The 25,914-nt window shown below is 47.5% G+C and overlaps 1 protein-coding gene across 4 annotated transcripts in view; it reads right to left on the bottom strand.

The window, feature by feature from the left end:
* The window catches only part of farp2 (FERM, RhoGEF and pleckstrin domain protein 2), a 45,157-nt gene extending 19,626 nt beyond the window's left edge, over positions 1 to 25,531 (bottom strand). For all 4 annotated transcript variants that reach the window (XR_013968520.1, XM_080832465.1, XM_080832466.1 and 1 more), the window contains exons 1-13: positions 25,466 to 25,531; positions 22,673 to 22,925; positions 9,550 to 9,654; positions 7,955 to 7,997; positions 7,714 to 7,792; positions 7,422 to 7,519; positions 7,039 to 7,153; positions 4,076 to 4,223; positions 3,828 to 3,923; positions 3,363 to 3,526; positions 3,055 to 3,123; positions 2,602 to 2,659; positions 2,042 to 2,309 (exon numbers count right to left, since the gene is read on the bottom strand). Coding sequence is in view for 3 of the 4 variants with exons in the window: in XM_080832465.1 (XP_080688591.1) it covers positions 2,042 to 2,309; positions 2,602 to 2,659; positions 3,055 to 3,123; positions 3,363 to 3,526; positions 3,828 to 3,923; positions 4,076 to 4,223; positions 7,039 to 7,153; positions 7,422 to 7,519; positions 7,714 to 7,792; positions 7,955 to 7,997; positions 9,550 to 9,654; positions 22,673 to 22,873 (1,444 nt within the window). In the remaining variant the exon portion in view is untranslated. The remainder of the gene's footprint in view (positions 1 to 2,041; positions 2,310 to 2,601; positions 2,660 to 3,054; positions 3,124 to 3,362; positions 3,527 to 3,827; positions 3,924 to 4,075; positions 4,224 to 7,038; positions 7,154 to 7,421; positions 7,520 to 7,713; positions 7,793 to 7,954; positions 7,998 to 9,549; positions 9,655 to 22,672; positions 22,926 to 25,465) is intronic.
* Positions 25,532 to 25,914: the final 383 nt, after the last annotated feature.

The raw sequence follows: 25,914 nt of genomic DNA, 5'->3' as shown, positions 1-25,914 counted from the left end.
CCATAGCAACAGTTAGGCTGAGCTTTGCATCTAACTGTTCCTTTTGAAATTCATAGCTTCATTGCCTAAGATTATGAAGAACAATCACTGAAGTCAGTGTTTCAAAACAACACACAAAACATCCAAAGCCGTTGATCTGGGATTAAGATTTGATTGGCACATAAAAAAAATCACTTATTGTCTTTTGTCATCAAACAAGAAGAACACATTCATGTAAATACTAGGGAAAACCCTTTCACTTAAATCAATATTCCTTCACAGGCTGGAAAATAATCTTCATATACCACCACCAACCACATTCACACATACATGCTACAAGTGCTAAAAAGCTACACCACAATAGACTTTAAGCTTGAATCTCAAGTTGAAAAGGAGTGATAAGTTATTCATTCAGAGAGGACTGAATGGGTGTCAACAGACAAAGAGGTGCTTACAGGTTAAAAAGAGCATAATATTAAAAAAACATTTAAAAAGAAGCACAAAGTACCAATGACCATTATTGTCTCTGAAGTGTTCTCACTACAGGCACTTCGGAAATTGCCTGCTAGCAACTGAGCAAGGGATAATCACAGTCCTTGTCTCAAAATACTGTCCACCAAAACTACCATCAAACGTCATGACTTAGAAAGTGCTGCAGGGGTAAATACGGAGCAACCCCATCTTCCCACAGGCAAAAACAACAAGAGCAAGAATCACAACCAGCCAAGCAGACGGTCCGTAAACCAGAAAGCCATGAAAGAAGTGAATAGTAAAAAAAAGCAAGAAAAAGCAGAAAGCTTAGACTACTATAACTACTACAACTACTACTACTACTACTACTACTGTTAACAGTAGCAACCATTCAGTGAGTCACACTTAAGTGCTGAGTCATTTTCAGCATTTCAGAAGGGACCCTTGGCGGTACAGTCAGTTACGATCAAAGCCACTCATCACAGGGATGGTGCTTCTACTGGTTTAGAGGGAGGGAGGGGGAGGTTCAGTGAGGTCTTTCCTCTCTGACACGGTAAACAGAGCTACATTTTAAGATGGCCAGGGCTTGGAGGATCGCCCATGCCCAGCGCCCGCAAGTTGTGGCACTCGAGCAGGAAGCCCTCCACCCCGGTTCCACCTCCTGCCAGTGGGTTGGCGTAGAAGAGGTTCTGCTCGGGGGGCAGGCCGGCATCTGAGCCCCAGTCGGAGTCAGAGGCCGAGCTGGCGTTGTCAGAGCCCTCAGTGGCCGTCGGCGGGTAGCTGAGCTGCTCCAGTTGCTCCACCAGCTCGCCGAACTGCACGGCCGAGCTGCCGCCCGAGCGCACAGAGCACGCCGGGAAGTTGATCATGGAGCTGGCCTCCGACAGGTTCTCTGAGCCCGGCAGGCGGAGGGAGGAGGACGAGTCTGGGCCACCGGAGAGACCGAGTGGGAAGGAGAGCGAGTCGCCGGCTAGGGGCAGCAGGTCGAGCGAGCTGCACTCTGAACGGTTGTTGACCAGTGAGCTGGTCTCCGAACGGCCGTGAGAGCTCACGCCATATGGGACGCCGCTGCTCAGGTCCTCTAGGCCCAGGCCGTACACCTCGGCTGTGGCCGGGTCTATGCTGCCATCGCTATTCAAGTCCCTCCCCATCTCTTCCTCATCCTCCCCCTCCTCGTCCTCCTCCAGGTAAGCGAAGCGGCCGGCCTGCTCGTCGAAGCCAAACGAGTAGGCCTCGGCACCACCGGCGTAGAACGACATCTCGGCCGGATCGTCGTCGATGTACTCCTCGGACACCTGCAGGTGTGCAGCGGCCAGAGGGTAATGGCCGGGGCTAGACGTCGGGAGCGAGGGTTGCCGGGCACGCAACAGCTCCGCCTCAAAACTCTCAGGTGTTAAACAACCCTTCCTTTCCTCCACCCCAGCACTACTCATCACCCCAACCCCCCGACCCAACAACCCCTTCCTACCCACCCAATCGCTATCCTCATTGCCATTTTGGGAGATGTGCTGCTGGGAACAGGAGAGGCTACTCTCTACACACACAAACGAGGGGCTGCAGTCTCCTGCAGTCGCCCTGTTACTAGTGGCACCTTGGAAGGCGTAGTGGGACGGGGGTGAGGTGGCGTCGTTGACCAGGTCCTCCTTCGGGGGGCTGGGGGGCCGGGCAGGCTGCTGCTGCTGGTGGTGGTGCTGGAACTGCTGGCTCTGTTGGAAGGCAGGCATGCTCTGGTGGGGATGCAGCTGAGTCTGGGGCTCCTGGCGTAGGGGAGAGCCTCCGCCAATCGGCAAGGAGTGGAAGGAGACGGTGGCCGAAGCAGGCGAGCCGGGGAGCCGCAGGCTGTCGTTGAAGGACAGACTCTACAGGAGGGAAAGGACAGAGAGCAAGGTGGGAAGACATAAAGGGAAGGGAAGGGGAGGGGGACGGTGAATGGAGAAGTCATGTTAGGAACGGATATATGGATGGACAGAGAATAAAATGAAGACACAAAGAGAGAGGTGAGAAAACAACAACGCAGGATTTAATAAGGGGTTGGTCTTGAGGGGTTCGGTAGAGCTCTAAATAAAAGTTAACCAAAAAACAAACCAAACGGAATAGAGGTGAGGGACTAAGAGCACAAAATGGCTCTTCTTCTAGGTCTTTACTACTGACCTGTTTTGGAAAATCAGCGGCCAGGGAGCGGGCAGACATGCGGATCTTGCTGTTCCTCCTGTCAGGGAAAGAGAAGGCATCAGATCAGGGATTACACCAAAGACAGAGGTGCAGGAGACAGCCTCATTCCCACCCAAACAACCCCCCAAACACACACCCATCCCCCCATCACAATCCCCATGAACCCACCTGCCATCACAATCCCACACAGTTCTGCACCCCCCCCCCCCCCCCCCCCTTGATTTTGTATCCCCCTGTTATCTGTAGGGTCACAGTATCTGCTAAACACTTGAAATGAAAATGTCTTTCCATGACCACTACACAAAAGCCAATCACACACACACACACACACACACACACACACACACAACAACAACAACAACAACAACCCTTTCTCAACAAAGTTATTCCTAAATCATGAAATCCCCTAACCCAACTGAGTCGCACACACACCTCTGATATGGAGTCCTTCGCGCCCCACTGTCTCTCACATACTCCACCAGCTGCTTCTGAGTGCGACCACTGCCCCAAAACAAAAACACAGAGTGATGAGTGACAATGGGATTTGAGGGGGGGGGGGGGGGGAGAGAATGTAATGTTGTTAGTGCTGCTAGAGAACTTCAAATGTGAGGCAGACAGACAGATGTTACACCAGATGTCTATACACCAAAAACAAACAAACCTATAGCTGCAGACAGACACATAATCATGACTCCACACACAGACAGAGGTGCTCCCGTCACACACGCACACGCTCAGACCTGTATCTGAAAGAGGATCCTCGGCTGAAAAGGATGGCTTTGGCCTTGGGCTGGGGCTGGTCGTACAGCCGGAAGAAGGAGTGATGCTCCACACAGTTCTTCCAGAAGATCTTACACTGGTCCCTGCTGGCCATCAGGAACTCCAGCGTGTCCTGGTGAGGGCCCTGAGGGAACCAAAACGCCAACATGAATGCTCTGCAGGAACTGTTATAAGCAAGAAACTCTTCAACTATTTGATGAGGGCTTGAAATGAAAGCATATTGTGTGCAATGGAGAAAATGTGTTATGACCTTTTTGATTCATTTAGTTTCATCTATGTACTGCTTGCTAGTATGATTGTGCTCTTGACTCAGTAGTTCAAGGGTTGTGGAACAGAGACATACATGCATGCGTCAGCTACATATGGACTTCAGAGACAGTTTCAATTAAGACTGTTTGAAGAGGCTTCCAGGTACTTCAACTCACATGAACTTCAGGGTGGAGTTTAATGAGGAACCGTTTCCTCTTGAAGCTCAGCTTGCGGATCTTTGACCAGTTGAAGGTGTTGATTTTCGTGTTGCCCTGCAGAATAGTCAGTATTTAGAAAGGATATAAAAAGGATATGGGTGATTTAATATTATATGAGTGAGTGAACCTACGAAGGAGAATCAAATCAAATTCTCTATCAAAAACAGGCACACCACAACCAGCCTGTTTGGGAGCGAACGCCTCACCTGGAACACCTGCAGGCCCATGTGGGCCACGGAGAGGTTGATCTTGGTTCCCTCGCGGTCGGCTGCTGGGTGGAACCGCACGCCAAACATTTCCAGCTTCCGCGCAATCTCCAGCACCTGGAAGTCCGACTCTGCTGGGGTCTGACCACTGCAGGACACACAAGGATGGGGAGTGAGTGCTATAAATAAGTCCAGAAAATAAAAGAAAAAAGAAAGTGATAAAGAAGAGAGCGAGTAAAAGGAAAGAAATTTGGAACTGTGCTAAAACATCACACCATTTCAAGAATCCATTTTTTTTTTTTTATCCCTCTTTTTATTGAAACGGGGACATGTGATTCCCCTTTTATTAGCTGTTTAGAACTCATTCAATATGAATGCAGTAGTAAACTTGACATGGCATGGCTTTGGTGTAATCACATTACAGAGGGGGAAGACGCAATGAATGGCCATTTTGAAATCTCCATCAAAAGGTTGCAGCTGCCCACTAGTATTTGGGAAACAAAAACAAAAACACCACCACTGTACAGTGTAGCTCAGTTTCATTCATTCGTTCCTGGAAAAATAAAAAAAATTCTCAGCAGATTTCCAATCAGATTAAAGTCACATTTTAACCCTCTTGGATTTCCAACTGTGACTCCATACTCCCATACCCCAAACCTCCTCCTTTCACGGGGACTGTCTCAAGCCTGCGGTGATTACAACCAAACACGGTGTAGGGGGGACTCAAGCCACCCAATCATCTAAATGTTTGCTACTGGGGCCAAGCCTAATGGGCTGGCTAGGAGGCTGCACTGGCAGTGTTCCACATCATCAGTGCATTCTAATTTTGCTCATCCTTTAAGCTGTGAAATCTCCTTAGGCCACCCCCCTCCTTCCTCATCCAGCACAGCCCCCACCCCACCCCACCCCTCCCGCACTCGTTGGCCGTATGGCTAATCAACAGCCCGGAACTCCAGGGGATTAGAGTCAGAGGCCAGGGGCCGGCAGGCCTGCTGCCCTCCTACGCAAAGGCCAACATGAGCAGGGAGAGAGGAAGGGAGGGAGGGGGAGAGAGATATGGAGAGAGAAAGAGAGAGAGATGGAGAGAGCGAGAGAGAGAGAGAGAGAGAGAGATGGAGAGAGCGAGAGTGCTGAGGCATCGTCTATGGAAGAGGGGAAAGAGTAAGAAAATAATCTTAGGGTTAAAGCTATTTGTAAAACAGATACATATATAGACAGACAGTTAGAGCTGGCAATAGGTTAACTCACTCATGTACACTACCCTCTAGCTGGTCGCATGATATAGGCCTTCTGAGAAATGTACTGGATGCAATAGCACTGTGGGCTAAGGCCAGAACTATTAGGCAATGCGGGTGCAGTTGATATTTATTGTTATGTCTTTAGTAAGCCGTGTTGCACGTGTCCTCTCCTGTTTCTTGTGCTAGGGGAGATCTTCATTCTTGGGTTTCAGGACTGGAGCACTACAAAGCCCACCAAAACCGCCCACCGAAACAAGCACTCGATGAACAACAGCTGCTTGCTATTATGCATGCCTAATCCCTGTTTGTGTGTCTTTCGAGCCGTGATCGGGCCTCGGAGTTCACGAGTCACACAAAACACACAGATGCGCGTGCTTGCCAGCATAACAACTGGGTTGTGACCAGTACAAGTCACAATTGAAATGCGTTCCAGAAGAACATACATTTCTTTTAAAGGTGCTCAGCAGTTTAGCAAGTTCCCAGAACCCTTGGAGAGGGCGCGTGTGAACCTGCAGAGAACAGAGTAACTCGCTCTTTAGCAGCAGCGGCAGTACGGAGCGGCACAGAGGGCAAGTTAACGCAGCACGTATAAATACCACATTTATGGCCCATCCAGCATGCTGCGGAAAATCCCTACAAATGTTGCCGTTAAATCAGCACGATCGAGAGAGGGAGAGAAAGAGAGAGAGGTGAATGTAAATATGTTCAATGTTTCTATACATTTATACATACACAATATGTGTGTTTGTGTGTGTGTGTATGTATATATATATATTTATTAATTTTTTATGAAATATCTGTTTATTCTATGTAGGTTTATGTCTAAGCAAGTCTACACATTGAGATTTAGATTTCTCGTTCCTTGTATTCCCTATCCTTTGTATGACTTCTTTGGCAATACTGATACCTTATTTGTCATGCTAATAAAACACTTTGAATTGAATAGGAAAAAAAAGTGAGAGTGAATGATTGAAACAGGTTCCTGGGGAACATTGGCATGTTCATGTTTTTGCACAAGGAACACACTGAACTAAAGCGAACTTTCAAAAATCAAGATATTCTCAACCTTCACACCCCTCCCATAAGCAGCCACAGGAGAGTGCAGAGAGGCAAGAGGAAGGAAGAAGAGTGGGAGTACTACACAGTGGTTACTGGTGCCATTGTAGGAGTCAGCTTTGTGTAGCACTTCAACTTCATATCTGCTGATCTATGATTCTATGTATTGTGGCATCAGACCTTAGCTGAAGGATGTATCTTGGGTACTTACTGTACATCACGGAATAAAAGCTGACGGGGTCTATAAGAATATGCTGGATTGGTTTGCATTTATCCTACACATGAACAAGGAAAATGGAAGGAGCACTACATTGATAATACTAGGTTTAGGGTAATGTTAGTTCAAGCCTTTACCACAACTAAATGGTGTTTTGGCTTTCCTTTGGAATGGGAGGGGCTTAGAAATTGCAATAGCGGGTGGGGCACTGTGGCGCAACCAGTAGCCCCGACCACATTCAGGCTTGATGCCCATGGAGGACACAGGTTCGATTCCGGCCTGGTGTCATTTCTCCTGTCCATTCCCCACCTCTTCTCCCTCTTGTTTCCTGTCCCACTCTTTACTACAACTATCGATTAAAGTCCAAAAAAAATAATAATTGGCAATAGCAGGAGCTGTTGAGTTGCTGTGGAGTTGTTTGTGGGTGTGGCTATAATGTCGGGGGGTCTTACAGGTGTCGCCGGTGCAGCTCCATGATCTTCTCCTGCACACGCTCCTGATAAGGCAGCAGCTTGTTCACCTTCAGGTACTCTCGGTCTGCCACGTCGTCATAGTCACCGATCTCCGCTGCGGTCAGGAGGACAGAGAAAGGAAGTGAGTCAGAGTGTTGATTCAACAGAGAATACTGATAAAGTGAATGAGTGAGTCAGCACCAGCGGACAGAAAGACCTACTCCGCTGCACTGTTAGTTAATGTTTCATGTAAATTATATTTCATGCAAGTTTGAAGTGTCCAAAAATACAAAATCACCTTTCATATTGCATTGGGGGCTTTCTGCTGGAATAGTCTGTGTGTGTGTGTGTGTAGGGGGAGAGGTGAAGGGTTGGATACTCACACTGCACCAGGTGAGAGGCAAGAAGGGCAGCAGTGTTCTCTGTACAGATGAGCCTCCCTTCTATCAGATCCCTCTTCATCTGCAGAGAGAACAGGTACCTATGGGGAAATACAATAATCAATATTGAAATGGGGTAAATATCATCTGAAGCTGGAGCTCATGCTCCAAACAGAACATCATTACTCTAGAGGAGGGCAACTCGAGCTCATACCCCACGCAGAACATCGTTTCTCTAGCAGAGGGTTAAGGTAAAGATTGCAAGGGCAACTCGACAGAAAGTAGCATCACTTGCCTGGTGTACTCCTCCTGTAGCTGGCCAGGGTCTGGAGGGAAGAACTTAACCGAGAGTCTGAAGAGTGTGTTCATGGGCCCTAGAACCAAACAGACACACACACACACACACACACACACACACACACACACACACACACACACACACACACACACACACAAAGTCAATCACTGGCATCACTGCCCAAACATGGTGTGTAAAGAAGAAAACTAATAATGGCCAGCTCGGTGCCTTCACTCACTTCTCACTTGTCTGACGACCAGCTTTGTTGGCTCCAACCATACCTGTAATTCAGATGCACAATTAGATTAGCCTTGCAACAATCTGGTCCAATTAAAGCTGAAGGCCTGCACTGTTGGCTACCTCCTCTACGGTTTCACAGATCGATGCCAAACGTTTGAACATTTGAAATTGGTGATAAAAACAAGGAGAGTACCACAGATGTGAGTGTGACGTGCCTGGCTGCTTGCGTGAGTGTGTTTGAGATTGAAATATGCTGGCGTGATAGAAAAATGCTGGCATAGTATGCAAGGAATGTGTGTGTGTGTGTGTGTGTGTGTGTGTGTGTGCGCGCGTGCGAGTGGGTAACTATTTGCAGTTTAGTTGGAGTATATTTATAAAGAGTGCACACACTTATTTGAATGTCTATGGATTTATGTGTTTATGCAAAGTATGTGGCGGGCACACACCAGTGCGTGCGTGCGTGTGTTTGTTTGTTTGTATGTATGTTGGCGCTCGTGTGGAGGGATGTGAGATGTGTCCATGTCACTGCTGAAAAGGAGCTCGTGCTCAGCACCCCCACCCCTTAAATGAACATCTGGGCCCAATTGAGAGAGGAATGCACCTCTCATCACCACACCTCCGCCCCTCTCCCTTCTTCCAAGCTTTTCCAAGCTGCGAGCGGGACACGAGGCAGCACTCATTCCCTCCCCACCCCCAACCTCTAGAACACCTGACCCCCTCAGCAGACACTCGCTGCTCCAAGCAGACGCTGACATATGCCCTCACTTCTCGCGCTAGCCTAATGAAAATACAGCCTTCACTAAACACCAGCTCATGAAGGCAACCGCGCCACCTGAAACGACTGCCCCTCTCCTCCAGTCTTCCGCGCTCCTGAGCCGCGCCCTGCTACATCTGTCAATCTGTGGGTGGAGGGACAAGTTTTTTCCAAGAAACTGGATGTTGCTTCACAGGAGAAATATGTGAAGGTGAAACTGCTCCATGTCGCCAGTAACGCTTGGAGTCGAGCAGCAACACCCAGGTTTTCCATACCTACACCCTCTTAAACCAGCCAAGCTTATGGGGCTTGCTGGCATGCCTATCAGAACATAACGGCATGAGGGTCTCTTTAAAACGCCCCAAGGCTCTTCAAGCCCCATTGGACTCACCTTCAACATATACCCATACAGTTTACTAGCCTTAAGTGCTTCATTTCTAAATGTGTCCAGCAGAAATAAGACTTTTGGGGGAATTGTCAACTCTTTCTAGTCCTATGTAGACCTTCATTAAACTGTGGGCCCCACATCTGCCAGGGATCGACCCCCATTTCAGCCTTCATCATGCTCACTCTTGTTTGAAAGGCTTGCATTACCGAGCTCTGACAATTTTCTCATCTTTAAACAATGTAGGCTCTATTTATGAGAAACTTCACTGAAGAAACTGATATTCTGTCAACCAAGGCATTCATGAATCTCATCCGAACAACAGCGGGTCGGGCAGGGATGACAGTATATCATTAAGTGTCATGCAGGGTTCAAGTCAACATGAGAACGAGAGGTGAGAGGAGTAAGTGTATGAGGACCAGAGGGTGGAGGTGAGGTGGTGTGTTTGTCTTACCCAGTTCATCTGCATGTTCTGAAACTCCAGGCCAAAGTAATCGCTCTCAATGAGATTGCACCGGCGGTATGCTTCAGACAGGAGGGCCTGTCCATCAGACTTAGTCTGCATATGAAAGGGAGAGAGGGAGAGAAAATAAGGATGTTAGTCCTTGTAACCTTGCAAATGCTCAACCGTATGTACAGTAACCATAGAGCACGGTAAATAAACGCAACCTCTAAAGACCCACATAATTTGGCAATGAGCTTCACATAACATCATACCACACAGGTGATCACACATGTTGACGGTCTTTGCGAGCGGACCAACTATAATGTACAGCCAAAATTGTATGCCATCTTAATGGTGGTCTCGGGCTGTGAACAGGGCATGGTTTACATTTTAAAAAATCTATACTTTGGCTGGATGGATATTTGCATTTCTCATGTTTCAAGCCCCTCAGCCATTTACTAGCAGTTAGTCATGAATGGAAAAACACTGTGGAGGTAATGAGCGTTTGCCTCATCTGCTGTGAGCCACAGAGTGGAATGGCTGGGGGGTAATGGGTGTCAGGGAAACATATCTGTGGTGGAGATGTGAATGAACTGCCCGTACTCACACATACTACATGGGCTGCCACAGCAGCCACAACTACTTTCCTGCCTGAGGCTGGCTGCCTAAACTGCGCTTATGGACAACCATGTACTTTCCCTGAATTTTCTTTTCTGTTGGTTTATGAACAATCAGTGGTGCAGAAAAAAGGAGTTGGTTAGTGCAACAGGTGGCAAAAGTAAACTGAGTGAAGCCGCACTCAAGCATAGGTGAGAGTGTGTGAGCGAGTATGTGTGTGTTGTTGTGTTTTTCGGGTACAAGGGGCTGGCTTTTGAAACCCTCTACCTTCACTGGGATGCAGGGTTTGGTTTAACTAAACGAAGGACTAATTACTATGTAGCAAGAGCACACTACTCTTGGGGTTTGGAACTCTACCCTGCGACTTTCAGAGAAAATTACACAGTGGGCCATCTGTTTGCAATGTATTTTGTATGCACTAAAAACAGATTGGCTTGTATTGGCTCCGTTGTTTTTTTCAAAGCAAAGCCTTCTCCAGCTGAGTCTGCTCAGCAGCAAACTTTGTTTTACATTGATGCCTTTCATGCAAGAAAATGATGGAAAGAACTACGAGAAGAATGACTGAAAGTTCAACAAACAAACAACAAAAGTTCAGATTTGAGCTCAAACTATTTCAAATTGCTCTAGTCTTGGCCTTGAATGTCAGGGCCAGTGAGGATTCAGTGCTACTTTAGATCATAATGAAAAAGGACAAGCCTGAAAACAACTGAAGAGCCAAATGTTTCCGTGAATAATCAGGGGGTAGAGAAGGAGGGAGCAAGGAAGGAAGAAAGAGAGAGAGAAAATGTGTGAAGAGAGAAGAGTGGTAATAAGAGGTGATGGGAGAGAAAGAATATAAGATAGACAAGCATTACAACACAATAACAGAAAAAAGAGAGAGAGAGAGAGAGAGAGATGCCCAGTCAAAGTGATAAAAGAAAGCAAGTGTTTTATGCTGAGTAGAGCCCCCCACCTCTCCCAGCCTGACTAGTGTTAATCATTAGCCAGCTGCAGGAATGCTCCAGCAGCCACAGCAGGTGTAAATAACCTCCAGCAGAGGATCCCTCTCAGGGGAGCCACAGACATGCCCTGCACTCCAGCCACCCCTGCCCAACAAATTACTGCCAGACTGATAGGCCTGGAGGTGTGTGTGTGTGTGTGTGTGTGTGTGTGTGTGTGTGTGTGTGTGTGTGTGTGTGTGCGTGTGCCTTTATTGGTACTGGAAGTCTCACTTCTCTCACTCACACGCTCTCATAATCAGTCCATTCAAGATCGCAAGGGATTGTTGAGACTGCTGTGTCCAAAAGTGCCACAATTGTCAGAAATTGTGATTTGGGGTTAAACGCAAAAAAAAAAAATCGCAAACGCAAATATTACGGTGACGAGAGTAAACAGCAACCCCCACCTACAATTGTTGGGGGTTGCCATTAAGGGGAAACCTTAAATATACAGAAGGATAAGGGTGCGACAGGTTCGCTCCCTCTCCCCAGTCCTTCCTCCCATCTCGTTCCCTCCTGCAAGATTCCAGTCACACCGCTCTGCCTCATTCTCACCCGCTGGCCGCATGCTATTCCTTTTCCTGTGAGGAATGTGCTCCCCACTGCCAAGAGCCGACAGGTAATTGCCCTCAGAACAGCTTCGTTTGGCCCCAGCCAAGCAGTGATATCGTCTGCGGCAATCGCACAATTCCACAGCTAAATGAGCATGGAGTCAGAAACATTCCTACTGGATGAGAGACGACACTATAACACATTTCCTAGGGCACGTGTACTTCTCCGAAGTCTCCGCTTTTGAAAGGTAATTACGATATAGACATTACAGTCGGGTCACCTGATAACCTCCCTTTCTATAACTTCATTCTTAAAACTTAATACCCGACAGAGTATTATCATAAGAGACGGCCAGATGAGTTTGCTTGGCTCAGTGGTACCTTTTCTTTTATTTCCATAAGAAGAGACAGTGGTTAGGAGGCAGTCTCAACAGAGACAGTTGGAAATAAAGTCCCTGGTCATTTTCTATAAACGGGTCACCAGGGGCGTGACTCCGCTAACCTCAAACCACCACAACACTGCAAGCACCGGTGGGACCGGCTGCAGCGGGCACACGAGAGAGACTTTCTTAGCTCCCACTTCCCCGGTCGGTTACGCCAGGAGATGCCCGACCGTGCGTGCAGGTTAGTGGGTCAACCAATCAAGGCTCATCCAGCGGGCCGGATTACACAGGAACAGATGTTCCTCTGGCAGGGAAGTCTTTACAGTGTTTACAGAGCAGAGGGCTCCGCGAGGCTAGCTTTGAAAGGAGTGCGGGAGAGGGGAACAAGTAAGAGCAGGCAAGGTGGGAAGAGGAGTGAGGGATAAAAAGGAATAAAGGGGGGGGGAGAACAAGAGGGACCTCAGCCAAAAACGCATGGTGGCAGAATTTCAAAAAGAGAGGGAGAGCACTAGCCTGACGATGTCATACTCATAATTCTAGTCAGAATATGAGTCTGAGATCGGACAATTGGGCTGTGATTATGGGGCGTGTTTCAACGAACCAGGAAAGAAAATTCCTCTTCGCTGAATTGGATACCTAGAACCAATCAGAGCAACGTAGTATTTCCATCTGATAGATTAAACTTTTACCTGATCCCGTAGGAAGGACGGCAAAAACATCTTTTCAATCGACAAATGCCTTGATCGCGTTTCTCTGTTCCTCTTTCAAAATGAATGCGCTGTCATATCTGTTGAGATATGCCTGCTCACGTTACTTAATTAGCACTCAAGGCTAGAAGCTACCATTTGTTTTAATGTTCTTTTTTTCTACGCGTTAGCATAACCTATCAATAATGCTCTAGAGTGCTTCAGTAAAGACCTATAATCCTCGGCAACACTCGTTTTGCGTATACACAACTAACCGAGTCAATGTAGACACATAAAAGTCGTGTAGATAGCTTTAATCATATAAAATATGTCCCACTAAGCTTCCGAGACGGCGCCATCTTTGTTCGATGTATACCGGTATTCTATCTATATCTGTCCATCAACGTATAAAGCCCGCCCTTACAATTTGAATGGTCAGATCACTTTTCGGGGCCGTTTAAACCCTCCCAACTAACTCGACTCCAGACTGAATCTCCCAGTCCAAAAATTTTGTGGGCGGAGTTCAGGCTGGTATCCAGGCTAGGAGAGCACGTGAGTGAGAAGAAAATACAGCTTTAATGAGAAACACTTCATTGCCATTAAAATGAAATGAAAAAAGAAGCAAAGGAAAAGGGGAAAGAAAAGCAGAGAATCATACAGATCGAACTGCCCCTCTACACCAGTTCTGTGCTCTCAAGGAGAGAGAGAGAGAGGGAGAGAGAGGAGAGGGGAGTGAGTAACAGAAGAGTGAGACAGGCGAGGAGTGATTGGCAGTGTGCTCAGTGGCCTTCCATGTTCAGGCTTGCCTCCATCTAAGCTGGAGGTGTCTTATTGTCTTTTGAGTTTCACTACAACACTTTCTCATCGGGGCACACACACACACACACACACACACAAACACACACACAACTCAATGAGCTCATTGTGAACCCCCACACAGGAGCCACTCCCTGTGATAAAGACAAAAAGACACACTGCAGCACTGGCAATCATTTACCTGCCAAGCCCTGTGATAAACACTCCAAAACAAATGGGAAAAAAAACACTCAAATCTCATTAAGCAGCCTTGCAATCTTTTTAATAATGATCAAATAAAACCAGTTTGAGCTGCATTCTCTCTCTGACACCAGAAGCAGTGCAGAAGAGTCCCATCCCTGATGCCTGCGTCATTTGCAAACACACGTTAAGATCTGCACCATGTGTTGGCGCCGGTGTCTGAAGAGCACTGGCTCCTTGGAGGGAAACGGATCGTTCAGGCCAGATGAATCTATGGGTGCGTTCACATGCTCTTGTTTCTTTTGGTGTGAACACCACAGGCTCACCCCTGACGCAAACCCACACACACCGATCGCCGTCTCGGAGCCAACATGACTCACACTCACACACACACACACACACACAAACACAAACACATGGGTGTTTAGCCCCATGGCCACACGTGGCAGCTTGTTCTTGGCTGCCAGCTGGACAGCTGGTGAGGGTGAGGGAGAGGTAGAGTCTGTGGGCAGATGAACGGAGTGCTAATAGGGATCAGGGGAAGGGCTTAAGGAGACTACCTGGCCGCAGCCTTCATGCAGGCAGACATTACTGACCAACTGATCCACTCTGCTGCGTCACTGCACAGGAGGGGGACACACAAACACGCACCCCTGAAAGCGCGCACACACACACACACACACACACACACACACGCACATGCACACGCACACAGTAGTAAGAAACAGGTCACCGGTGCACTGCCCACACACATGGTGGTGAGTGATAGAGGATGTATTTGGCCGAGATATTTTCACGAGAAATCTCAGTTGAAATCTCACTTGTGCATGGAAAACAATTTTTCACATTCAAAAGTGTCACATTCACTGGTCTGCAATGTCCTTGCCATCAGCCTACTAGATACTACAACTGACATTTTCATTTACCTTCCACACATTCTATATTCAGAGTAAAAACCAGTCCACAGCTATCAACACTGCTTGTGCCTCACTGGCCTGTGATTTCTCCATGCGAGGGGCCCAGAGTCAATCAGAGAAAGTAGGGTAGCCGCTTCCAACTTGATCCAGAGAGGACAATAACAAACAGAGAGCAAACCCTAAAGCAATCAGTGCATTGCTCTGGGATTTTTCCATCAGCTTAGGGCAACTCTTTTGAGTCAACTCACTAATTTGTTCCACTAATTGCAACGTATGGAGAGTGCTTTTAAGCCATGCGATTGAGACTGTGTGTGTGTGTGTGTGTGTGTGTGTGTGTGTGTGTGTGTGTGTGTGTGTGTGTGTGTGTGATGAGGGCACTGGTAGATGAAGGATTTTAGGTGGATTGGGAGCTGGTGGAATTTTTGGGGAAAGTTCTTTGCATGGCCCAGGCTGCAGCTGGCTGCAGCTGAGCTCTGTCACACCTCAACACCACACTGACAAACACACAGCTTCTCCCTAGACCCCTTTCCTGTTGCGCATCACGAGGATTAGTGCAGACCTGAACGCGTGCCAGTTCACCCCACTAGCCTGCATGCAAAACTATCTCCAACATGCAACACTGTACTTAACATGTCCGATTACACCAGAAGCAGTGCAAGACCATTCTTCAACCCCAGTTAGAACAAGGGTTCACATGACCAAATACTGCAAAGAGTACATGAATGTTCAGCGATCAAATAAGAAGGGCTTCTGGAGATATTGGAGTCCAACACTCACCAGATAAAGGGTAGGCCCATACACTGTATACTTTGAGGATAACTTTTACCAGTATTTACAGTAGACACACTACTGAGGAATGTGTGGGTTCAGCACACAGCAATTCCTGGAATGCTAGCTGGCCATCAGCAAGTGGAAAAACTCTTTCTCTTTCCAGCATTTTTCGCTGCACAAATGTACTGGAAGTCAATGAAACATCTTCTGTGACGTAACCGGTCCTGCCAACAACACAACTCCCAAGATTCCAGAGAAGCGGACAACAACGCATTCATTTTTAGATTTTACGCACCAAGACGTGGCTAAAAAGCCCTCATGTCTGGAACGTCTAGTTCACGGTTTAATCTCTAGATAAAGAGATGGTGAGAAATTAAACAATGCCTAGTCACGTGACCGAGGTTGGCCTTGAGGTTTTTCCCCTTCAACCTCCACTTAACCTTTCACTTTTGCATAAGTTCTGTTCGTTCGACCCATTTTGGCTTTGTATCCCCTCATAACAAGAACTACAACAACCGTTACTGAAGAAGCACTGCAAAAAAACATTCTCTTCTTGCATGGACAACAGCATGTTTTTTTTTTGAGGATCCAGTGCAGACCAGACGGGTTAGTTGCTATAAATACAGCCCGGGTTGGAGGCTCCATCGAACATGACACGCTGACCTGCCGACCCCGGGGTCAATCCCTGGGCCTGTGCGCCCCCAGCCACCAGGAGGGGTTAAAAGTTAAAGGGTCAGACACTGACATTCCTGCACAAAATGTCCTGCGGCTACAGTCTCTCTGCTCCCCTTCAGGAGGGCTTGGTTTAACCCAAAACACACACGCAGGCAGGCACGCACGCACACACGCACGCACGCACACACACACACACACACGCACACACACACACACGCACGGACACCCACCACCCCGCACCCGCATCCGACACAACTGCTCCTTTCACACCCAGACGATGCTGCTCTTCCTCTAGCCCCCGCCCCTCAGTTGTCAACCTTACTATTTATGTGTTTGTTTGTGAATGCTGGCTGGACGGACCAGACTGGCCTCCCACCCACAGAGGCCCTGCTACACATTCACCATCAGCCCCAGCTCGGTACACCACTCTGGGTAATTCCCCTTCTCCCCGTCTCCCACTATGTTTCTTTCTCCCCTTTCCCCCACATAGCGCCCCCACACTTTTACAGTCCTCCCTCCCCACTTCTTCCCTCTACCCCTTTCTCTTCACTGTATCTTTATTCTTCCCCTGTGTACCACCCCCCCCTCCATTTCACCCTCGCCTCTCTCTCTCTCTCTCTCTCTCTCTCTCTCTCTCTCTCTCTCTCTCTCTCTCTCTCTCTCTCTCTCTCTCTCTCTCTCTCTCTCTCTCTCTCTCTCTCTCTCTCTCTCTCTCTCTCTCTCTCTCTCTCTCTCTCTCTCTCACTCACTCCCTCACTCCCTCACTCCCTCACTCCCTCACTCCCTCACTCCCTTCTCTCTCTCAGAGTAGTGGTGAAGGCCAGAGCAGGGGCAGGGGATTGCTGGATAAAAGAGGGCCTGTGTTCCTTGCCCTGCACCCTGGCCAGACACCACAAGGCTGGGCTTTCTGCTGCAGGACGGTGTAGGAGGGGCCTGGGGCCCGTGGAGCCATGCCACAGGCACACCACGCTGCCAGGCCTGGGACAGGCTCTACCTGGAGCCAGCCAACCCCAGAGTAGCAGAGAGCAAATCACAGGCAGAACAGGCTCTGGTCAAAACTATCCTCAGGGAGAGCAAGAGAAAGAGAGAACAGAAAGCAAAACAAAAGAGGGAGGGAGCAACGAAGATAGAGAGAGAGAGTAAGGGAAAAAGGGCGAGAGGAAAAAAGAGGGGACAAGGTGTGCGTGTGTGTATAAGAAAAGAGAATGTGTTTATGCCAATGCTCTACAGGAGTTGATCTGTGACTGCCTTTCAGGCTGACTCATCTGTTAAAACAAATGTTAAACTAACCCCCACCACCGCTGAAGCACGGATCCACATGGTGTGAGGCGCTGCTTGGATACAAGAGCCACACCCCCAGGCGTCACTTCTCAGTGCCGAGCATCACCTGAGGGCTTGGAGCGGCCACTCACGTTGTCACGCCAGTCATCAAAAGAACACACCACGTCTGGTCCAGTCGTGACAGTTGCCAGGGCAGCCAGTCAATTCATCCCTGCCATTTCAAACAAAATGCAGGTAACGGGCTGGGGACTGCGGTCACTCACTGCCCTGATCTGGCCAGTGCACGTGCAGGTGGAGGAGGTGGGCAGGCGGGCAGGCACTCAGTCAGTTAGTCAGTCATGTTAGAGCCAGAACCAGCCAAAACAACCAACACTGCAATTTCTATCTATTTTCTGCTTCCATATTTAAGAGAGAACAAGACCGAGGTTAAATTACAAGTTGGTAAATAACAGAGGGAGCAGATTTATCATTGTGGTATAGGGATAGTCGTCTTCCTAGTATCCTAACTTCATCCATCACCCCTTCCTGAGAACTGCTTTCACTGCATTCGCTAAAACAACGAGGTCTAGCCAGGGACATCCTGCCGATAATGGGGAATTTAAAATGTCACCCTGTTTTGACATGATGAGCCTGCTCACAGCGCAAAGCACACCAACACAATTTACTGAGTGTACGTGTCAAAATAAAGGAGCCTTTCAGTACATGGCAACGGAGGATCATTTCTCTCACAGCAATGGCAGAGGGAGGGAGAGAGGCTAGGGGAAGGAGGGGAGTGGGGAAGAAAGGGTGAGAAAAAGGAGAATGAAAGAAGAGGAGAAGGAGAAGGATGGCGAGAGAGAGATTCTGTCTCTTAGTGGGCCTCTGGCCCCTTCAGAGTAAATTCACACTGGTGATCAGTGGCAGTAAATGGCTCCTCTCACAGGGGATGTGTGGAGAGCTGAGGGGGGGTTGGCGTTTTGCCCACACTTGGCTGAAAGGTGCTCAGCTTGATTAAAGGATGGATGCCCCCCCCCCCCCAAACTTGATTCACAATCTGGTCCGCAGACACACACAGTTAAGCAGTTCCACCATGAAGAGCATGAGTTTCTCTTTTTTACAACCTCTCTTTTTCTCCTTGTCTTCTTCTAGAATTCTCCCCTGCCCACAATCTCTCCCTCTCTCTTTTATCTCATCTACCATATCTTACCCTCTCCTAGGCCTAAGCACTTCGTCTTTATTGGGGGCAGTTATTTATTCTCCGTAGAGGAAACTCTGACGAGCCACACACTCCAAAAGCATTCCATGGAGATTCCGCAATACAGCCGTTGAGAGCACTGCGTTTATGGAATTCCATGCAAATTCAAGACAGTCAGCCAGCCAGTGGGGACCTTTGTCTCAGCCCCCATAGACAACATATGGGCCCATAAGATTATGAGGAAATGTCTACCTCAGCACTGTCCAGTCCCCTCCTCCTGTAGCATAACTGCCCTCTCCATATTGTTATGGCTACTGAGGGAGGATTTAGGTCACAGCATAGTCCCCCACCACCACCACCACCACCACACTCCCCCAAATACACACTGCCCTCCCACCCTCCCTGATAGCACACAAATCCAACAGAGGTGTAATCAACAAATCTAATTCCGTCTACTACAGTGGAGAACAATAGGGCCTAGCCGTGTGAATTAGCAGCCCCGAAGGCTGCGCGGGTAATGGGGGGGCTGGGGGGAGGGCATGATTAGTTGCGACCAAGGCCACACTTGGGCCGGCTCCCTGGCGGCGGATGTGGGGAGAAAGCGGAGGCCTGTCGTGGTGGCTGCCTCATCGCTTCCTATTAGCCTGGCAAACGGGATCCAGCAGAAACGCAGCCAGCGGAGTGGAGCGTTGGCAAGAGCCGAGGCCAGGAAGATAAGGGCCCGGGGCCAGAGACTCCCCAGCTCCGGAGCTCACAGATCAGATAGGGAGCGGAGCCGAGCCGAGGCCAACCCCACTACTCCGTCTTTAGCACTCATCCGCTGCTGGAGTATGATGGGCTGGGTTTCGCGGAGGGGGGGCTTGCAGCGGTTTGATCTCATTTATATTGGGTCACACGCCGGGGCTGTTGCCGGCACAGATGTGGTGTGTATTAGTGGAAAATCTATAGCCGTTTTGAGGAAATCTTGGATAGTCATTAGGAGCGAATCGCTTTGATTCCCTCAGCTGATATCCAGATCCAGACATAATGCTGGCCACCACAATATGCACGATTCCACTCATTCATTCATTAAGGAGATCAGACACGGGCTTCAGTTTCAAGACTAGCCCACAGGCAGTAATTTCAACAGGTTTGAGGGTCACGTCCTACTGACTCCAGTCTGGACAAAAAAAAACAGTTTCACTCATACTCAAAACACGCTCTTTGGCATCCCATGGTCAACCTGATACCTTAGACACATCGCTCCATAAATAGGCATCCCCATATCTTTGACTTGGACAGACTGTGCCATGGGAAACCTGTCCAGCAGGGAAAGAGAAGCACCACACTCGGAAACTGAGGAAAATACACTGCAAACTTGATTAACTAGATTCAAGAATTCTGATATCAAACTGATCTTTCATCTTGATTTTGTGGAATCATGGGGCCCCGTGCTATTTCTACTCCTATGGCCTCTATTTTGGCCCCTGCCATTCCCACCGCCACCATCAATGTAACCCCCTCAGAGCCACCCTTGCAAATCACACGCTGGGCTACCGGTGCTGTTTACATGTTGAGGATCTCAGCCAACCAGAGCCAATCCAAAGGCCTGATTACATGGTAGGTACAGAGGGAGAGTACTCCCTCCGAAAGAAATGAAAGGGGACTAACATGTGTTATAAATATCAGTGGCCAGCGCTGGTATGCACATTCCACGAGAGATGGAGCTCGACTGCTTAACACAGCTGACCAACCCCCCCCCCCCCCCCCCCAAACATCTTTCTCTGAGGGGTCAAGATGAACACACAACTACAGTGTGTGTGTGTGCGTGTGTGCGTGCATGTGTGTGTGTGTGTGTGTGTGTGTGTGTAAGTGCATGTATATGTTTGTGTTTGTATGTGTGCGTGTTTGTTTGTCTGTGTGTGTGTGTGTGTGTGTATGTGCGTGTTTGTGTGTGTGTGTGTGTGTAAGTGCGTGTTTGTGTGTGTGTGTGTGTGTAAGTGCGTGTTTGTGTGTGTGTGTGTGTAAGTGCGTGTGTGTGTGTGTGTGTGTGGGGGGGGGGGGGGGGTCATCTTCATTTCAATTCCCTTTCCTCAGGCAGGATTAGATAGCATGCGTCTCAAAAGCAAAATCTGACTGGAATTCTAAGAAACAATTTTCCACAGCTAAAACGCATCCTAACAGAGAACAGTGTTATCTGAATTAATACAGCCTTACACAACAGCAAGGCTTAAAAAACTACTATCTAATCGGGGCAGATGATGCTAAAATCACTTGCAGTGGACAAATGACAATCAGGGTCAGGGACAGATAATTACAATGTCAGTTTATACTTGGAAAGGGAAATGAAAATGTTTTGACTGCAAAATACGAATAAAAGGACATCTTCAAGAATATAATACAATCATACAAAATTGATTTAGAATTTTGTTCTTTTCTTTTCTCTTTTTTTAGGTCAATTGGGGATATTCCACACAGCTGTTGTCCTCCTAACCTGTGCATGCTTGTAAAGAATTCTTGTGTGCCTTGCAAACAGATGTTGCCAACACAGCACTACACCAGCATGGGAGAATGATAAACACACACTCACGCTCTACACACACTATGCCACCAATTCCTCATGCCATCCTTGCCTCAGTTCAATCATACCTCACTTCTGCTAGGTCTTGCTGTTAGTAGCCTCTTGCATTTGACAACAGAACTACATTAACTGAAGAACAATATCATGCACACGGTAAACACCCATTGAAGCAAAGCCATCTTTTATTCTGAGACACTGGCATGATTGCAGACACACAAGCACGGCACACTCCTGTGAGCTCCTGTGTCCTAGCACTGTACTGCACAGGCTGTTCAGCATGGCTCCCTTCATGTAAACGAGCGAACCCGCGTTTGCCCACTGCTTTGTGATAAAAACTAGCTCAAAGATGATCACTCCTCACGTTACTCCCCTTGCTTGATCAGCCCATTGAGAGGAGAGAATGGACGCCTTTCATGCCCACTATAGCCTGATTTGCTGCTGGTCACGGGAAACTGTTAGCCCCCCCCCCCCCCTCCCTGCCCTCTTCTCCCCCCCACACACACCAACCCCCTCTGTCAACAACCTCGATCCTCCTGTTCACCCATAAAAGAATAGAACGCTGTTCATCTGCGGTTACCCAGATACCAAGAAACGGAGTACAAAAACCGCAGATGGAGGACAGAGGCTCTCTAAATACTTTGCCTCTCTGATCTTTAACAGAATGGTCAAAGCAACTGTTGCATTCTTTGAGACCGACTCAAGTCAAACAAAGAAAACTCTTAGCAAAACACAGCACCATTGAGCAATAACCCAAATGACTGCTCATAACATTTTCAGTTCTCTGATAAGTGTGGGGTAGGAAATGGGTCCTTACGGATCACTGCAAGGTCCTCACAATACTCTTAAGTTCACCAATACAACGAACCCAGACCACAGATGTTAAGAGTCTTTGGTTCATTTTAAGTCTCCCCCACTCTCATCCCTTATCCTCAAGCAGCAAGTTATCCATTCCCCTACCAAACCTCCAGCCTTGAGGATAAAAATCACCAGGGGACCAGAGAGAAGCTCAAGCCCCTCACTCAACCCCAGCACGGCACAGGCGTGAACCCACTCTTGGCCGCAGCACACTCGCCACCAGGGCCTCGGGTCTCTAGAGTAACGCCAGGCCATGTGAGTAAGCGGTCTTAAAGAAGAAAGGATTTGAAGGCCAAAGCCACACGGCAGCTGTCACAGGTCCCAACAGCACGCACACGGATAGTCGCCCCTGAGGACGCCACAGCAGGAGAAAAGGCAGGAGGAGGAAGAGGAGGCTGGTTCTCTGGAGAGACAGATTTGTGATCTACAACCTACGCCACAGATGGAAACTGGGGGTGGACACCAGATTTTGCTGAGATTAAAACAGAGGAAACGCATTGAGATACACCTGACTCTGTCCCTATAGCAACATGGCATACTGAACTACTGCATACTGTTTTCATCAGCACATTCTAAAGCTGTAGGATTCATGCCTCTTCTGCATACACACATGCGCCATCAAGTAATACCCTACCTAGAAGTCTGCAACACACTTAGACCACAAAGGGTTAAAGGTGCACCGACTCACCTCCAGGTCGTAGAACTCCTGGGACTCATCCAGGCCGAGAACTCGTAGCTGCAGCCCGCGGCCATGACCTTTGGCCCCGCTACCCATGGCAGCACTCAGACTCTGGCCGGGTTCCAGGGTGCTAATGCCCGCGTTGAACTGTGCCCCCAACCTGGTGCCAGGAGTTTGCAGGGAGCGGTAGGTGCCCTCGATGTCACCCATCACCGCTCACGCCTGAAACAGCGCACCCTCATGCACATGCATGGAGATACACCTGGAAGAGAGAGAGAGAGAGAGAGAGAGAGAGAGAGAGAGAGAGAGAGAGAGAGAGAGAGAGAGATGAAAAATATATTATTTGAAATGCAAGATGGTGAGCGTAATTGTACAGATGATGACGGGAATTGAATGTGGTGTATAAAATAGTTGTCAGTCCCTCCCAATTCTGTAGATCTCTCTTCTGTACCACTCTGAGACAGGCAACTGAAAATAACAAAGAATAAAATCCAAGCGTGGAAGCGTCTATGCCCAACAGAAAACCACTGCGAGTCTTTTAGATGTTTACTTTGGCAAGCATTTCCTCTTGTGCACGTTTTCAGAGTTATCAAAATACAGTACCAGGGAACACATTAAAAACAACAACTGAAAAGCCAATGTAAGCAGAGTAAGTATTGATGCACCGCGATCTAAGGGGGATGGGAGTCATCCGCCCTTAATGCAAACTCTGATTACCCTATCAAACCTATCTTTTCATGCAGAGACCACAGTTACACAAAGTCTTGCACAATACCGGTTGGAACTTCCGCTGGCCTCTTTACACTCCCACACTGAATGAGTCCGGGCCAATTCCAAGAATGGGTTCCAGGTACTGATCCATCACAAAAAAACAGTATGTCTACATAAGAGTTCCTCACAACAGGGGTGGAAGAATACAGCCTTCTTGTAAATTTGACATACAATCTTTGAGATCGAAGTCAGAATGTGTCCTACAACACTACAACCTTTGACTACAATAATTAACCTGCAGGTAACATGTCAAGTCATGTCTCAGAACTGGTAATAGCATGTCCTCACTCAGTGTAATAAGGTAGTGCTGGTGCACATCCAGCACCCGACTGCCTCGTCATCATTGTTAAAGGTAGGATTAGGAAATAGGAAAAGCTCACCGTAACACTTTCCCTTCCCAGTCTGACACCACAAATAGATCGGGTTCACATTATGTCTACAAAAATAAACAAACCTCTATTTCTACATCAGACTTGGGATCTGTGAAAACTATAGTGCACTGCTTGAGAACTTAACTTCTTACATCGTACTTATCCTCTCAATCTGAACAAATATGGGCATTTAAAAACACTAATTCATGCAACAGGCACTGCTTGCTTTGAGGCTCTTGGTCGTGTTCTATTCCAGATTTAATGATTTCCGTTGGTGCATTTTTGTGGCACACAGCTGGCACACATGAGCCCATCCCAAAAAACCACTCTGAACACGTCAACAAGTAAGACTACCACACCATTTTAAGAGCAAAGGGGTCTTGCCACTGGGTTGTACGGCTGCTGGCAACGCCACTTTTACACGGGACTGTATGATGCCGATGTACAAAATTAATATAAAACAAACTGTAAACATTTCGCTGATAAGATTTGTGCACTTTTTTGGAGGGCAAATAGGCTAGTAGGCTACTACAATAGCTGGATCTCCATACATCTACTTCGCATATTTTAAGGGCATTAATGAAAATTCGGCTAAAGAAAATGCAAGTCTGCGGACACTCTCCAAATCAAGGAGTTCTGGACAGCGGTGTGAACAAAACGTAAGGTTGTAAGGGCAACTTTAACGGAAACACCTAATAAAACTGCAATAGAGGCGAATGTAAGTGAAAAAAAAGGTTTCCATTCATCTTAGTCGCATACCCTATGTGGACTGGGAGCTAATTCATCCCACTCCAATTCCCATTCGAATAGTCAAAATTCGCACAAAAAAGTTTGATGGAAACCCATCTTATGTGGACTTGTGTCGCTGATTCGGTTAATGACACCATTTGGTTTGTCTTTTCAAGTTAAAAACTATTCTGAGGAACGGGATAAATTAATTTGCCCAACCCTGACACCGTCCAGTCAAACTCTAGCCTACTTATTCTGTCCCTTCAACATATGCATTGGAAGAATCTGAGTTAGAGATTTTTAATTCCCAATAATGTAGTCGGTCGATACGATCTGAAAAACGATTGGCCAACTTGTGTGAGCAGCAAAGACTTATTTCAGGGAAGGCTGGAAAATCTTGTGTTGAGCCCTTCACAATCTAACCCCGAACTGTTTCACAATCTGCATGGAAAACCAAAAGCAGATGCACCCTATTGGTTTTAATCTTGTATTATAGGGTACAAATATTCCACAAACAGAAGATGTCAACATATGGGAAATTCAAACTAACGATACACACTTCGTATTGAAAGTAGGTCTTTCTCTTTTGCCACTCAAGACAGGTTTTTTTTAAAAAAAAAGTCCAAGTCAGCTAACGTGCCAACATGTTGTGAGAGTTAGCGAGAGGTTATGTAAAACTAAAGAAATCAACATCACCACGATCTATTTACGATTCAGAACATAAGATTTAAAACAGACCCGCTGCTCAACAGTTACTGTAGCCAACCTAGCCTACAAAACACTTCCAACAAACATGCGTCTCAACAACCTAAACAACAAAGAGTCCCTCTGTACTGACCGCAACGTCGAATATCGACCTTTATCTATTAGCACATGAAAAAAGTTTTTAACCACAACTAATTGTAATTAACGTATTAAAAGTAGGTCGTACCTTATGGTTTTCGTCTTACAAGCTGTCTGGTACTCTTTCGGTGGTGTATCCGACGGTCGTCGCAAATACGAACCGCAGGAAAATCTGCTGTCCCATTGGCCACACACGCCAGGCTTCATGCGCCTATTGGCTAACATTTCATTGAAACATTCACTTACCATTGGGTAACACAATTACCTGAGTTACTTGTATTTTCAATACAAAGTGTCGGGGTCAACAAGCGCCAAAAATGTAATACATTGTAGACCACTGTAGACACTGTAAATTCGACACTGTAAATTCTGGCAATGGATTCGTTTTAGCCGCTTCACAATAGCTTATTGTAGGCTTACATAACCTATCAACGCTACTATAAAAGTGCAAAACAAAAAAAAATGGTTATCCATACAAAATTATTAAACCATGAGGAAAATCTTGATAAACTTGACATTTCCTATGATGTTTTTAAC

This window comes from Sprattus sprattus (assembly GCF_963457725.1).
Source record: "Sprattus sprattus genome assembly, chromosome: 2".
NCBI classification, from domain to species: domain Eukaryota; kingdom Metazoa; phylum Chordata; class Actinopteri; order Clupeiformes; family Clupeidae; genus Sprattus; species Sprattus sprattus.
Note: the sequence above shows the minus strand (reverse complement) of the source record. Positions and strands in the feature narration are given on the sequence as shown.